Raw genomic sequence first — 13,384 nt, 5'->3', positions numbered from 1 at the left:
AGCGTCTGAATGAAACAGCACACGAGCTTGGAGCATATATAAGCTGGGTTGGAAGGGGGGGAAAGGGCGCTTCGACAAAAGAATTTGCATATCAAGAGGAATTTAGCATATTTATGGGAAATGCAGGAATGTGATTAGTACTACTCATGCCCGTGCATTATGCAGGATTAGCAGCATCAAAGGGAGGGCATGTGGGAAATGCAGGTATGTGATTAATACTAATTATGCCCGGGCATTATGCAGGATTTGTGATTTTTATTCTTTTATTTTAATTTCATTTTTACCTACGTGACTTTACCGAGTATGAATCCTTGCAGTCGCGAAAGCTTCAAATCTCGAAGATATCAAAATGGACGAGCAGTGCATGCATCAGGACGATGAGGAGCTGCAACAGCAGCAGCAGCAGTCTCCAAACAATCGGAAGGCTCCTTCACGCACCACGCAGAATGCAGCTCAGTCTGTGCAGCAGTATCCTCCTGCCTTGGCAGAGGCAGCAACCCAGACGTGTCAGTCTCCACAGGCTCAGCCAGTTAAGCACACCCCACAAGTGCCTAAGGTGTCTTCTGGCAGCAGTCAGCGAGCGAGTGGAGAGGCGGCTTCTGATTCAAGCCCAAGGTGATCACTTTGACTGCCCCTTGTTCACACACGCATGCTGCTGTCTAGCTATTAAGACACATTTGAGGTTTTTGTAAATTATATAATTTCACTAATAGGGGTTTTCCCCTTTTTTGTGGCAACAAAACTGACACCTTTTGCAAGGAATCATGCTTACATTAACCACTATACTTGCAGTCAAATGCAACAAAAAAAACACAACTCTGATAATGTATGCATTGTCTTTGAAACTGATTGGTCCACACCAGAGACAGCTTTCTTTAGAGCCTCGTCTCATATGGTGTTCGACCAGATGACGCCAAGTATTGTGGTTAATGTAAGCATGATTCCTTGCAAAAGGTGTCAGTTTTTTGCCAGAAAAAAAAAAGGTGAAAAACCCTATTAGTCTATTTTGCTACTGGCAAAGGAGGTCCCATGATGACGTCATTTCAATGTATTATTCTGAAAGAAATTGTCCCTGCGTGTACTCGCCTTACCTGTCCGCTTTTTGCCACTTAACCAAATCCTCAGGCTGCGTGAAAGTGGTGCACGACATGCTGATGACTTCAAGCAACTGCGGCAGCAATTGGCCATCCGACCAAGAAGACATATTTCGCCTCCTGGTAAGTTACCTGCTTTCGTTTAAATTCCTCGCAATCACATGTCACAATAAGCATTTGATGTTTTAAAGAATTTGCTCTGCGGTCTGTATGTATGTAGGTGCATGGGAGAGAACATTTTGAAATATTAAAGAAAATCAAGGAAAACCTGGAGCTGATCCGAACGCTGCCCACGGATGCCAATGTGTTGCGCAACCTGCAGCAACAACAGTACGTGAACACGAAATAGACAATCGTTGCTCTTGCGAGAGAAGTTCCCGATTGCTGCTGTAATTAAATGGTAGCAACAGAAGGGAAGTAATAAAATGATAAAAATAATAAAATAATTCTCACGACGTTTCGGCCACAACGCAAGCAGCCGTCCTCAGGTGAAAACCAGGTCTGTCGGAAAGACAGCGTCTGAATGAAACAGCACACGTGCTTGGAGCATGTATATACGCTGGGTTGGAAGGGGGGGAAAGGGCGCCTTGACAAAATAATTTGCACATCAAGAGGGTTAATTTTTGGGTTTTTTCTCCCTCCCAGATACGTGACGGAATTGCGTGGCAGGCCGTTCAACCTCAGCCGACACGGCAGCGAGTGTTCACAGGAAGTCTTGGCCGGCAGCCAGGGACCCTCCAGTGCCGGCGAAGGTTCCTCACCAGGTGACGCAAGCTCTCCCTGCTCGGCACAGCACATTTCTCTGCACGGAACGTGGCGGCATGCGGTAGAATTGAAAGACGTGACACAATTTGCCACAAAGTGATACGCAGTCTTCTTGGTTCTTTCGGTAAAGTCGCCACGTAGAAGGGAAGTAATAAAAGAATAAAAATAAAACACGATAAAATACAATTCTCACGACGTTTCGGCCACAACGCAAGCAGCCGTCCTCAGGTGAAGAACAGGTCTGTCAGACGCTGTCTTCCCGACAGCTCTGTTCTCCACCTGAGGACGGCTGCTTGCGTTGTGGCCGAAACGTCGTGAGAATTATTTTATGATGTTTTATTATTTTATTACTTCCCTTCTACGTGATGACTTTACCGAAAGAACCAAGAGGATGAATTCAATATTACTCGTATATGTGTTGAGGTGTAAATGTTTTATTGCGAATGCTCATCCACTGGTTGCAGGCGTTGCACAGAATGTTGTGACGGGTGAAGCAAATGGATCCAATGGTCCCCCACGGCCACCGGACGGAGACAACCCACGGGCCCGGCTTGGAACCCTGCCGGACAGCGGCAAGCCTGGCAACGCTCTTTACAAGTAAGTGCCCTTTAGGTGCATCATCGTCGCCACCTTTAAACATCGTCGTCATTTTTCGATTTAAAGCTTTTGTGACTGCAGGGATTCATCTTCTTGGTTCTTTCGGTAAAGTCACCACGTAGAAGGGAAGTAATAGAATAATAAAAATAAAACATAATAAAATAATAAAAATAAAACATAATAAAATAATAAAATAATATAATGTTGCTTTCCTTCTACGTGACTTTACCGAAAGAACCAAGAAGATCGTCATCATTCACGCTCTGAAAAAAATTACAAATAAATGAAAGGGATTCTTTGCTGAAATAACCTTTTCTACTCTGAGACATCTCTTTTAGCAGTGGCAAAATATAGTAGTAGGTTTTTACCCTTTTAAACTGGTACAAAACTGACACCTTTATACAAGGCATCATACACCTTGAGACATTTCCTTTACCAGTGGCAAAATATAGTGATAGGTTTTTACCCTTTCAACTGGTACAACAACTGACACCTTTATACAAGGCATCATGTTTGCAATAACCACAACACAAGCAGTCAAAAATTCAAATAAAAAGAAGCAAAAAGTACTTTTTCGTGCTTCTTGTATTTGGTATTAACATTTTGGAGCCTTGTGTGTTGTGTTTTTTTGTGTCTCAAGCTTCCTGAAACAAATAGACTGCTTGGAGTTTTTGGAGAATTTCACTTCGCGTGGATTGTCGAGTGTCCAACAGCTGATGGACGTCACTCTGCAGGCAAGTTCCTACGGACGCTTCCATGCAAACTACGGTTGTTTTTAACGAATACAGGATTGGGATTTATTTTTAAGTTTTTCTGCAACATAAAAAATGCACAAAGAAGCATGGAGAAGATGGAAGGTTGGAATTAAACTTGTAAAGAGTTAATGCGTTTGTAGTGCCTCAAGAGGGGGCTCTGGGACCCTAGGCAGAGAAGCCCTCGGCGGCAGGCGCTAGGATCCCAGGCACCCCAGACACTTAAGCCCTTGGTGCCAGGCGCTCGGATCCCAGGCACCCCAGACACTTAAGCCCCTTGGCGGCAGGCGCTAGGATCCCAGGCACCCAGACACTTAAGCCCCTTGGCGGCAGGCGCTCGGATCCCAGGCACCCCAGACACTTAAGCCCCTTGGCGCCAGGCGCTAGGATCCCAGGCACCCCAGACGCTTAAGCCCCTTGGCGCCAGGCGCTAGGATCCCAGGCACCCCAGACAGTTAAGCCCCTTGGCGCCAGGCGCTAGGATCCCAGGCACCCCAGACACTTAAGCCCCTTGGCGCCAGGCGCTCGGATCCCAGGCACCCCAGACACTTAAGCCCCTTGGCGGCAGGCGCTAGGATCCCAGGCACCCCAGACACTTAAGCCCCTTGGCGGCAGGCGCTAGGATCCCAGGCACCCCAGACACTTAAGCCCCTTGGCGCCAGGCGCTAGGATCCCAGGCACCCCAGACGCTTAAGCCCCTTGGCGCCAGGCGCTAGGATCCCAGGCACCCCAGACAGTTAAGCCCCTTGGCGCCAGGCGCTAGGATCCCAGGCACCCCAGACGCTTAAGCCCCTTGGCGCCAGGCGCTAGGATCCCAGGCCCCAGACACTTAAGCCCCTTGGCGCCACCAACGGGGGGGTGTGTGCTCTGTGGGATACCTGGGGGCACACACAACCACCCCTCGTTGGGCACGAGGCAAAAGGGCAGCTCCCTGGATGATCGGGGCCAGTCGCAGGTCAAGACCCGCCAGCCAGCCAGCGTAGGACCCTGTACCCCCTCGTCCCGCTGTAACAGAGTATCAGGAGTGTTGGAGTGTTGTATTGTAATAAAGAAGTTACCTCTACAAGTGTCTCCGGAACCCATTACACGTGGATACCGAAACATGCAAATAAGAAACATTGACAACTGCAAAAAGTAGATGGGCTTGGGCAAGGGCACATCACTGGACTGCATTGGAGTGGCATCCAAAGTAGAGCACACATCACCAAGAGGATGACCACCACAGAGATTCGAGTTGTGAGAAGATTAGTTCGTGTGTCGTTGATAGATGGATCGTCACATAGCTCGAGTGAGGAGGCTGAGGAGTCCTGATCCAGTAGTGGGTACAAAACAAACACATTCCTCCTGCGGAGGGAGCGGGTAGGAACGTTGGGTTGCTCGGTCAATGGCCAACTGTGAGGGCGGGCACAAGCCGGCGTGAGTAGGTGAAACGTTGAGTTTTATAAGGGCACCACGGGGTGACCAGCCCCTCCCCACCCAGCCCCACCCCACCCCCACCCAGCCCCTCCCCACCCAGCCCCTCCCCACCCAGTCCCACCCCTCCCATTTTTGGATGCACGACGGACAGACACAATAATCCCCTGTGGGCTGGTGGAACCAGGTGGTTCCTACCGGTAATACCGACTGATTTTGTACATTAATTACTCTGAGGAATACACGTCGTCAGAAATTTGAAGAATGTTGTATCGTACACTATGGGAACCTCATTTGCCAGTAAAAATATCATAATTGTTTTTTTACCCTTCTATCTGGCAACAAAACTGACACCTTTTTACAAGGAGTCATGTTTGTATAGACCACAATACTTGTCTCGGGTGTGGACCAATCAACTTCAGGGACAGTGCACATTATCAGAGTTATGTCTTTTGTTTGTATTGTATTATGACTGCAAGGTATTGTGGTCTATACAAACATGACTCCTTGTAAAAAGGTGTCAGTTTTGTTGCCAGATAGAAGGGTAAAAAACCAATTATCAATGTTGGATCGCTGAACAAAATTTGGTGTGTGTGCATATTTTCTGTGTTTCGCTGGATTCTAGGACTTGGATGAACTGGGAGTCCCAGAAGCCAAAAAGCGACTGCTATTGAGTGGAATCGAAGAGCATGGCGTGTCCACCACGATCTCCAGCGAGACGACACTGCAGCGCTCGTCCAGTGAAGAGACAGTCCACCTCAGCTCCGAGGACGACGACGATGACGGCATCGACACCAAGGACGGCATCCTTGCCAAAGTGTTCCCAGCGCTGCGGCCCTCTGGCAGGAATCTGTCCTCTGTCGGCAATCGGTATCGCAAAAGCAGCATTGCCAAATACAATTTGCGAGCGTACGCTCGCCAAGCCGTTGCCCTTCCTCGTGCTGGCAGCTGGGGAGGCAGTAGCAGCCTGGAGGTGCCCAGGAGCAAGATGCCAAATTCTCTTCATGCTCTGACATCGAAGAAGAAGAGGGGCTGGAGTGAGGAGAGGAGGGGGGTAGCGATAGATGGATGATGGTGGGAGGTTGTGTGGGCCGTGGGATGCACTTTGTATGAAAAGCCCTTGGGGTAAATAAGCTGGTGTCTTTGATTGAAAGCTTTCGTGACTGCAGGGATTCATCTTCTTGGTTCTTTCAGTAAAGTCACGGTCGACAGACCTGTTCCACCTGAGGACGGCTGCTTGCGTTGTGGCCGAAACGTCGTGAGAATTAATTTATAAAAAAAAGTATTACTATTTCCTTGCTTGCTTGCTTAGGACCGTGCAAATCTTTCGGTCGTTTTTAACCCACTTCCCGTCATCCAATCAAGCTGACATTTTGCACACAGACTCGTTGTGCGTGACAATTATTTTCGTGAAAACATTTTGTTCCAAAATTTACACTGTTTAGGGAATTTTTTATTTTATATTAATTACCAATTGCTTAATGGTGGCAGGCAATCATCTGACCCATAGGTGGCAGCCATCTCAAGCCAGAGGACGAGAGGACTCTAGCCGCCACGCATATAAAGGATTTATAGTGAAAAACTTGTTTTTACGGGTTAATTTTTTGTTACAGGTAGGAACAACAGTCCCCACCGCCCACCAGGGATTATTTGTCTGTCGTGCATAGCCCCTCCCACCGCGTAGCACGCTCCCGATTGGTTGAAGTGCGTCACGTGACCGCGAGCTTTCTGCCCAACCAAGTTCCTAGCTGGCCACTGTGAAGGAACGTGATTGTGCTGTGGATTCAGAAACCCGAGTTTGAGGGTGACATCCGAACTGCTGATTGTTTGGGCGCTGACCACTGGTGAAGTACCCGTCTGGTCACTGCCTGCATCTTGGAGTGGATTGAACAAGGGCTGTTGATATTATTGAGCTTTGATTAAAGCCAAAAACCTTTAAAGTACAATTTGAGGAATTGTTTTTCTGGATAAACCACTCGGAAAAAATATATCCAATGTTTGAGTTGCATACGGAGCCCAAAACCACCTGTACGTTTTGCAATGTGCTTTATATTTTGTAGCAATCACTGCCTTTCATGTAAACTGGTACCAGGTGCATACAGCGCATGAGAACGTTCAATTCGAATGTGCAATTCCCTGGAATAGCTACAGTATTGATTTGTTTAAACAAGTTTTGACAATAAAAAAAACTCTCTTTGAACCGTTAACACGATCTTTTGACGGTGTGTTTTTTAATCCAACGTGGCGCGATAGAAATATTTTATTTGCCTTCGTACACGGGTTGATATGACGGAGCACAGGCGAGTATCACTTTGACGCTGTGGTGGATTGAGCGCAGATGTTTGCGTCGGGGGTAGCTGAGCGAATCGCCGTGTGGTAATGATGCCTCCATATGTGTCAACGGGATGTTCTGTTCTGGATCGCAAACAACAAAGTACCTAACACTCACACTCACACACACCTAAACACACACCTACACACACACACACCTACACACTCACACACCTACACACACCTAACACTACACACACCTAACACTCACACACCTAACACACACACACCTAACACACACACACAGACTCCTACACACTAACACTCACTCACACACACCTAACACTCACGCACACCTAACACTCACACACACCTAACACTCACACACACCTAACACTCACACACACCTAACACTCACACACGACTCCTACACACACCTAACACACACACCTAAGACTCACACACACACAGACTCCTACACACACCTAACACTCACACACACCTAACACTCACACACACACAGACTCCTACACACCTAACACACACACACCTAACACTCACACACACCTAACACTCACACACACCTAACACTCACACACACCTACACACTCACACACACCTAACACTCACACACACCTAACACTCACACACACCTAACACTCACACACACACACACCTAACACTCACACACACCTAACACTCACACACACCTAACACTCACACATAACACTCACACACACTAACACACACACCTAACACTCACACACCTAACACTCACACACCTAACACTCACACCTAACACTCACTCACACCTAACACTCACACACACCTAACACTACACACACCTAACACCACACACACCTAACACTCACTCACACCTAACACTCACACACCTAACACTCACACACACCTAACACTCACACACACACACACACCTAACACTCACACCTAACACTCACACCCACCTAACACACACACACACCTAACACTCACACACACCTAACACACACACACACCTAACACTCACACACACCTAACACTCACACACCTAACACTCACACACACCTAACACTCACACACACCTAACACACACACCTAACACTCACACACACCTAACACTCACACACACCTAACACTCACACACACACCTACACACACAACCTAACACTCACACACACCTAACACTCACACACACCTAACACTCACAACACCTAACACACACACACACCTAACACTCACACACTAACACTCACTCACACCTAACACTCACACACCTAACACTCACCACACACACACTAACACACACACACACACACACCTAACACTCACACACACCTAACACTCACACACCTAACACTCACACACACACCTAACACTCACACACACCTAACACTCACACACACACCTAACACACACACCTAACACACACACTCACACACACCTAACACTCACACACACCTAACACTCATACACCCCTAACACTCACACACCTAACACTCACACACACTAACACACACCTAACACTCACACACCTAACACTCACACACCTAACACTCACACACCTAACACTCACACACACCTAACACACACACCTAACACACACACACACCTAACACTCACACACACCTAACACTCACTCACACCTAACACTCACACACCTAACACTCACACACACACACCTAACACACACACACACACACCTAACACTCACACACACCTAACACTCACACCCTAACACTCACACACACACTAACACTCACACACCCTAACACTCACACACACACCTAACACACACACCTAACACACACACACACACCTAACACTCACACACACACCTAACACTCATACACCCTAACACACACACCTAACACTCACACACACCTAACACACACCTAACACTCACACACACCTAACACTCACACACACCTAACACTCACACACACCTAACACTCACACACACTAACACACACCTAACACTCACACACACCTAACACACACCTAACACTCACACACCTAACACTCACACACACCTAACACACACCTACACACTCACAGACACCTAACACTCACACACACACAGACTCCTACACAACCTAACACTCACACACACTAACACACACACCTAACACTCACACACCTAACACTCACACACACGTAACACTCACACACACCTAACACTCACACACACAGACTCCTACACACACCTAACACTCACACACCTAACACTCACACACACACTCCTACACACACCTAACACTCACACACACCTAATACTCACACACACACCTAACACTCACACACACCTAACACACACCTAACACTCACACACACCTAACACTCACACACACCTAACACTCACACACACCTAACACTCACACACACCTAACACTCACACACACCTAGCACTCACACAGGTGACTGATGGATGAGGGTGAGCGGCGCTTTGTAAACTCGCCTTCATCGTCTCCCTCGCCGACTCGCCGAGTGTTTGTGTTGTTGTGTTGTTGGAAACGTCCCGACGTCAGATTGAAGCTTGGACGGGCGAGCCAAGGGAAGTTCCAGCAGCGGAAGAAACTCGTCACGTTGCAGACACCGAGTGACGCGTACCACGTGACAGAGACGCCAACTCCCACGTGCCCTTGAATGCCCCTTCTCGGTTTAAGCGGCGCCCGTTCTGCACGCAAAAAGTGTGATTTTGATGAAGAACGAACGAAGGTGCAACGAATAAATAGAACCGGACGACGCCGTGGCAAATCGGAGTTCTGTCTGCTGCCAATTCTCGTCGGCATCTCTCGCGCAACGCGGATCGCACTGCGCGCGTTCCTCGTCCGTGCCGGCCACGCGGTTGATATCGGCAATAATGACGGAACGAGACACGGAGCGAGATAAAATAGCCGCCTCCTATAATTTACGCTTCAACTAAAAAACAAGTATAACCCGTAAAAACAAAGTTTTTCACTATAAATCCTTTATATGCGTGGCGGCTAGAGTCCTCTCGTCCTCTGGCTTGAGATGGCTGCCACCTATGGGTCAGATGATTGCATTGCACCATTAAGCAATTGGTAATTAAATATATTTTGTCCTAAAAACTGTGTGTCAGTGTGTGTGTCAGGCTGTCAGTGTGTGTGTCAGTGTGGCGAGGAGTGGTGGGCAGCGGTTAGCGCGCTGCACTACGAACCCGGATCCCGAGTTATATTCCGCTCACGGCCAAAACCAGCGACGATTATCTGAACCGGCACTGCGCCTCCCCCGGGTCGACTCAGCCTCAAATGAGTACCTGGTGCGGTGTGTAAACATCGCCACTGGGGAGATAAAGGCGGCCGGGCGTGGTGCTGGCCTCCCACCCCCTCCTCCACCGTTCGGCCTTATAGGTGCTCGCTAACAGCACTTGCCCCAACAGCCTGTGCAGGCTACACGGGTGATCTTTGTCTTTGTGTCTTTGGCGCGCGCCCTCGTTGCCTGCGTCCCCGGAGACACTGCCTCCTCCTCCACGATCGGCGTCGTATTGCGCCTTTTGGCGTCATCTGGTCCAACCCATGTGAGACTAGGCTCTATGGAAAGCTGTCTCGGGTGTGGACCAATCAACTTCAAGGACAGTGCACATTATCAGAGTTGTTCTTTTGTTTGTATTATGACTGCAGGTATTGTGGTCTATGCAAAATGACTCCTCGTAAAAAGGTGTCAGTTTTGTTGCCAGATAGAAGGGAAAAAACAATTATCATATTTTACTGGCAAATGAGGTTCCCATGGAATAAAATAATTGTTTCCCTTCTACGTGAGTTTACCGAAAGAACCAAGAATATGAATCCCTGCAGTCACGAAAGCTTTAAATCGAAATGTAGCTTGACGTAATGTTCCTGTCTATTGCGTTTAGTAAACACAACGCACACACGCGTAGGAGACACCCGTGTCACTGTCATGCTATTGAAGGGACGTTTAATCTCTTAAACGTGAACACGAAAATCACCGACAGCAATAAACAACCAATAACACTGGTCAACAAAATATAGATAAACACATTGGCGATAGGGCAACACTCGGGCGGATAACGCATTGATGACACTGGTCAACACAAAAAAAAAATGCTGGCCTGGACTTTTGCAGCTGTTTTAGACATCTCATTTTGATGCTATCGGCTTCCCCATTTTCATTGATTTTACCCGAAATTAACTCTGTCACTTATGATTGCAAGTTGTTGCGAGTCAGTGACTGCTTTAGTGTTACAATACGGTGCTGTATTTTTAGGATAGTGCGTTTATGACCAGTGTCATAATCAACGGGCCGCTGACGACGTCCCCTCCTCTCTACAGTTCGGGAACCCGCCGTGGGAACGGGGAACTTGCGGCTCTCACGGCCACCAACCTCCCGTCGTCGTCGCGAGGCAGTCGCCAAACGAGACTCATGCTGAGGGGGGCCCCCGGGGGGCCGAGCCCCCCCTCTGGCCGTCCCCGCTCTCCCGCGCCTCCGCTTCCGAAGGGACTCGCCAGCCCCACGTCACCTACGCCCCTCGTGACCCGCCGCAGCCTCTCCGTGACCCGGCTCCACACCCCGAGCCCTCCCTCCCCCCCCTCCCTTCTCCCCCCCCCTCCCCCCCGCGCTCCCCCGAACCTCCCACTGCAATCCCCCCTGTGTGCGCGCAGCCCCTCTCCTCCTAGGTTCCTGGCGTTCTCCCTCGGCGTGTGCGTCTGCCGTCGAAACCCCGCTCTCCCACCGCTCGCGAGTCCCACGAGTGACGCCCGTGTCCACCGCTCTCGCTCCCGGCGCCCTCCGCCCCTCTCCCCTCGCCGCCCCCCCCCCCCAGCTCGCGCTCCGGGGCGCTCTCCGCCGCCGCTTGCGGGGGGGCTCCCGCGGACGGCCTGGAGCGGCCCCCGAGGCCCGCGGACGGCCGTGCGAGCCGGTCCTCCGCCCTCCTGCCGCCTCCGCTGACGCCGCCGCGGCCGGCCGCCACCGCCGCCGGCTCGCTCCATGGCAGATCGCTGCGGCTTCTTGTCGTCGTTGCTGTTGCTGTTGAGGGTTGTGATGCAGCGAGAACAGCTCCCTGTATCATCACCACCACCACCAACCACCACCACCACCATCACCACCACCACCATCACCAACATCACCACCACCACCAACCATCACCATCATCACCACCATCATCACCATCACCACCATCACCAACCATCTCCACCATCACCACCATCACCAACCATCACAACCATCACCACCATCACCACCACCATCACAACCATCACCAACCATCACACCACCATCCCCAACCATCACCACCATCACCACCACCACCACCACCAACCATCACCACCACCATCACCACCATCACCACCATCACCACCACCACCACCAACCATCACCAACCATCACCACCATCACCACCACCATCACAACCATCACCACCATCACCACCATCACCAACCATCACCACCATCACCACCACCATCACCACTACCACCACCAACCATCACCACCATCACCACCATCACCACCACCAACCATCACCAACCATCACCAACCATCACCACCATCACCACCACCATCACCACTACCATCAACACCATCACCAACCATCACCACCATCACCACCACCATCACCACCACCATCACAACCATCACTACCACCATCACCACCAACCATCACCACCATCACCACCACCATCACCACCATCACTACCATCACCAACCATCACCTACACGGGGACCTTTGTCTGTGTATAGCTACTAACAGCACTTGCCCCTACAGCCTGCTAGAGGCTACACGGGGACCTTTGTCTGTGTATAGGTGCTACTAACAGCACTTGCCCCTACAGCCTGCTAGAGGCTACACGGGCACCTTTGTCTGTGTATAGGTGCTACTAACAGCACTTGCCCCTACAGCCTGCTAGAGGCTACACGGGGCACCTTTGTCTAAAGTCTCACTCTCGCAGTCACGGGGGGGGGGGGGTAGCAGCCCAGCCCCAGCCGGCCAAGGTGCGACCTCGGCCGGCTGAGCAATCTAGCCGAGACCGGTGGCACTCCCAGGGACTAGGCCTTACCGCAGGGCTCACCGGCGCAACGCTGCGTCGACGTCTTGGGAGGGGGTCTTGAGTGATTTTCTCCGTCGTTGTGAGCTCACACACTCAACAATGTCCTGTGTGGAGTGCAGCAGCAGCAGGAGGAGGAGGTCCGACGTCGCGTGCCGACACCTCGGGCAGGAGGCTGCAGGCAGCTGCGACTCGTGAGATTGGCAGGGCGCGTTTATAATACGTAGTGCGGATAGGCGACCACGTGACGCGAGTGCGACTCGGATTCCGTAGAACTGATAAGACTGCGCGCTGCGCCGTAGACTCAACACTGCGGCTCAGCCGACGTTTCAGGTCCCCTGGGGGGCGTGCGAGTCACGTGGTGGGGTCTGTGACGTCACGGGGCACACGGCTGACTGTTCCACTCCTGCCAAGCTCGATAATATTTTTTATATTTTTTTATTTCTCGTCACATCTCTAACGTCTTAACAGG

At 50.3% G+C, this 13,384-nt stretch overlaps 1 protein-coding gene across 1 annotated transcript; it reads left to right on the top strand.

Annotated features, from left to right (window-relative positions):
• Positions 1–406: 406 nt before the first annotated feature.
• LOC133339325 (uncharacterized) lies at positions 407–11,547 on the top strand. The gene is made up of 8 exons (XM_061547442.1): positions 407–468; positions 1,126–1,217; positions 1,315–1,424; positions 1,740–1,858; positions 2,324–2,456; positions 3,097–3,190; positions 5,247–5,675; positions 11,533–11,547. Exons 1-8 carry the CDS (start codon positions 447–449, stop codon positions 11,545–11,547), a joined length of 1,014 nt encoding a protein of 337 aa, XP_061403426.1. The 5' UTR covers positions 407–446.
• The last annotated feature ends 1,837 nt before the right edge of the window (positions 11,548–13,384 follow it).

The sequence above is a fragment of the Lethenteron reissneri genome, unplaced genomic scaffold (assembly GCF_015708825.2).
Source record: "Lethenteron reissneri isolate LAM-NWPU_2019-01 unplaced genomic scaffold, ASM1570882v1 scaffold_1820, whole genome shotgun sequence".
NCBI classification, from domain to species: Eukaryota; Metazoa; Chordata; class Hyperoartia; order Petromyzontiformes; family Petromyzontidae; genus Lethenteron; species Lethenteron reissneri.
Note: the sequence above shows the minus strand (reverse complement) of the source record. Positions and strands in the feature narration are given on the sequence as shown.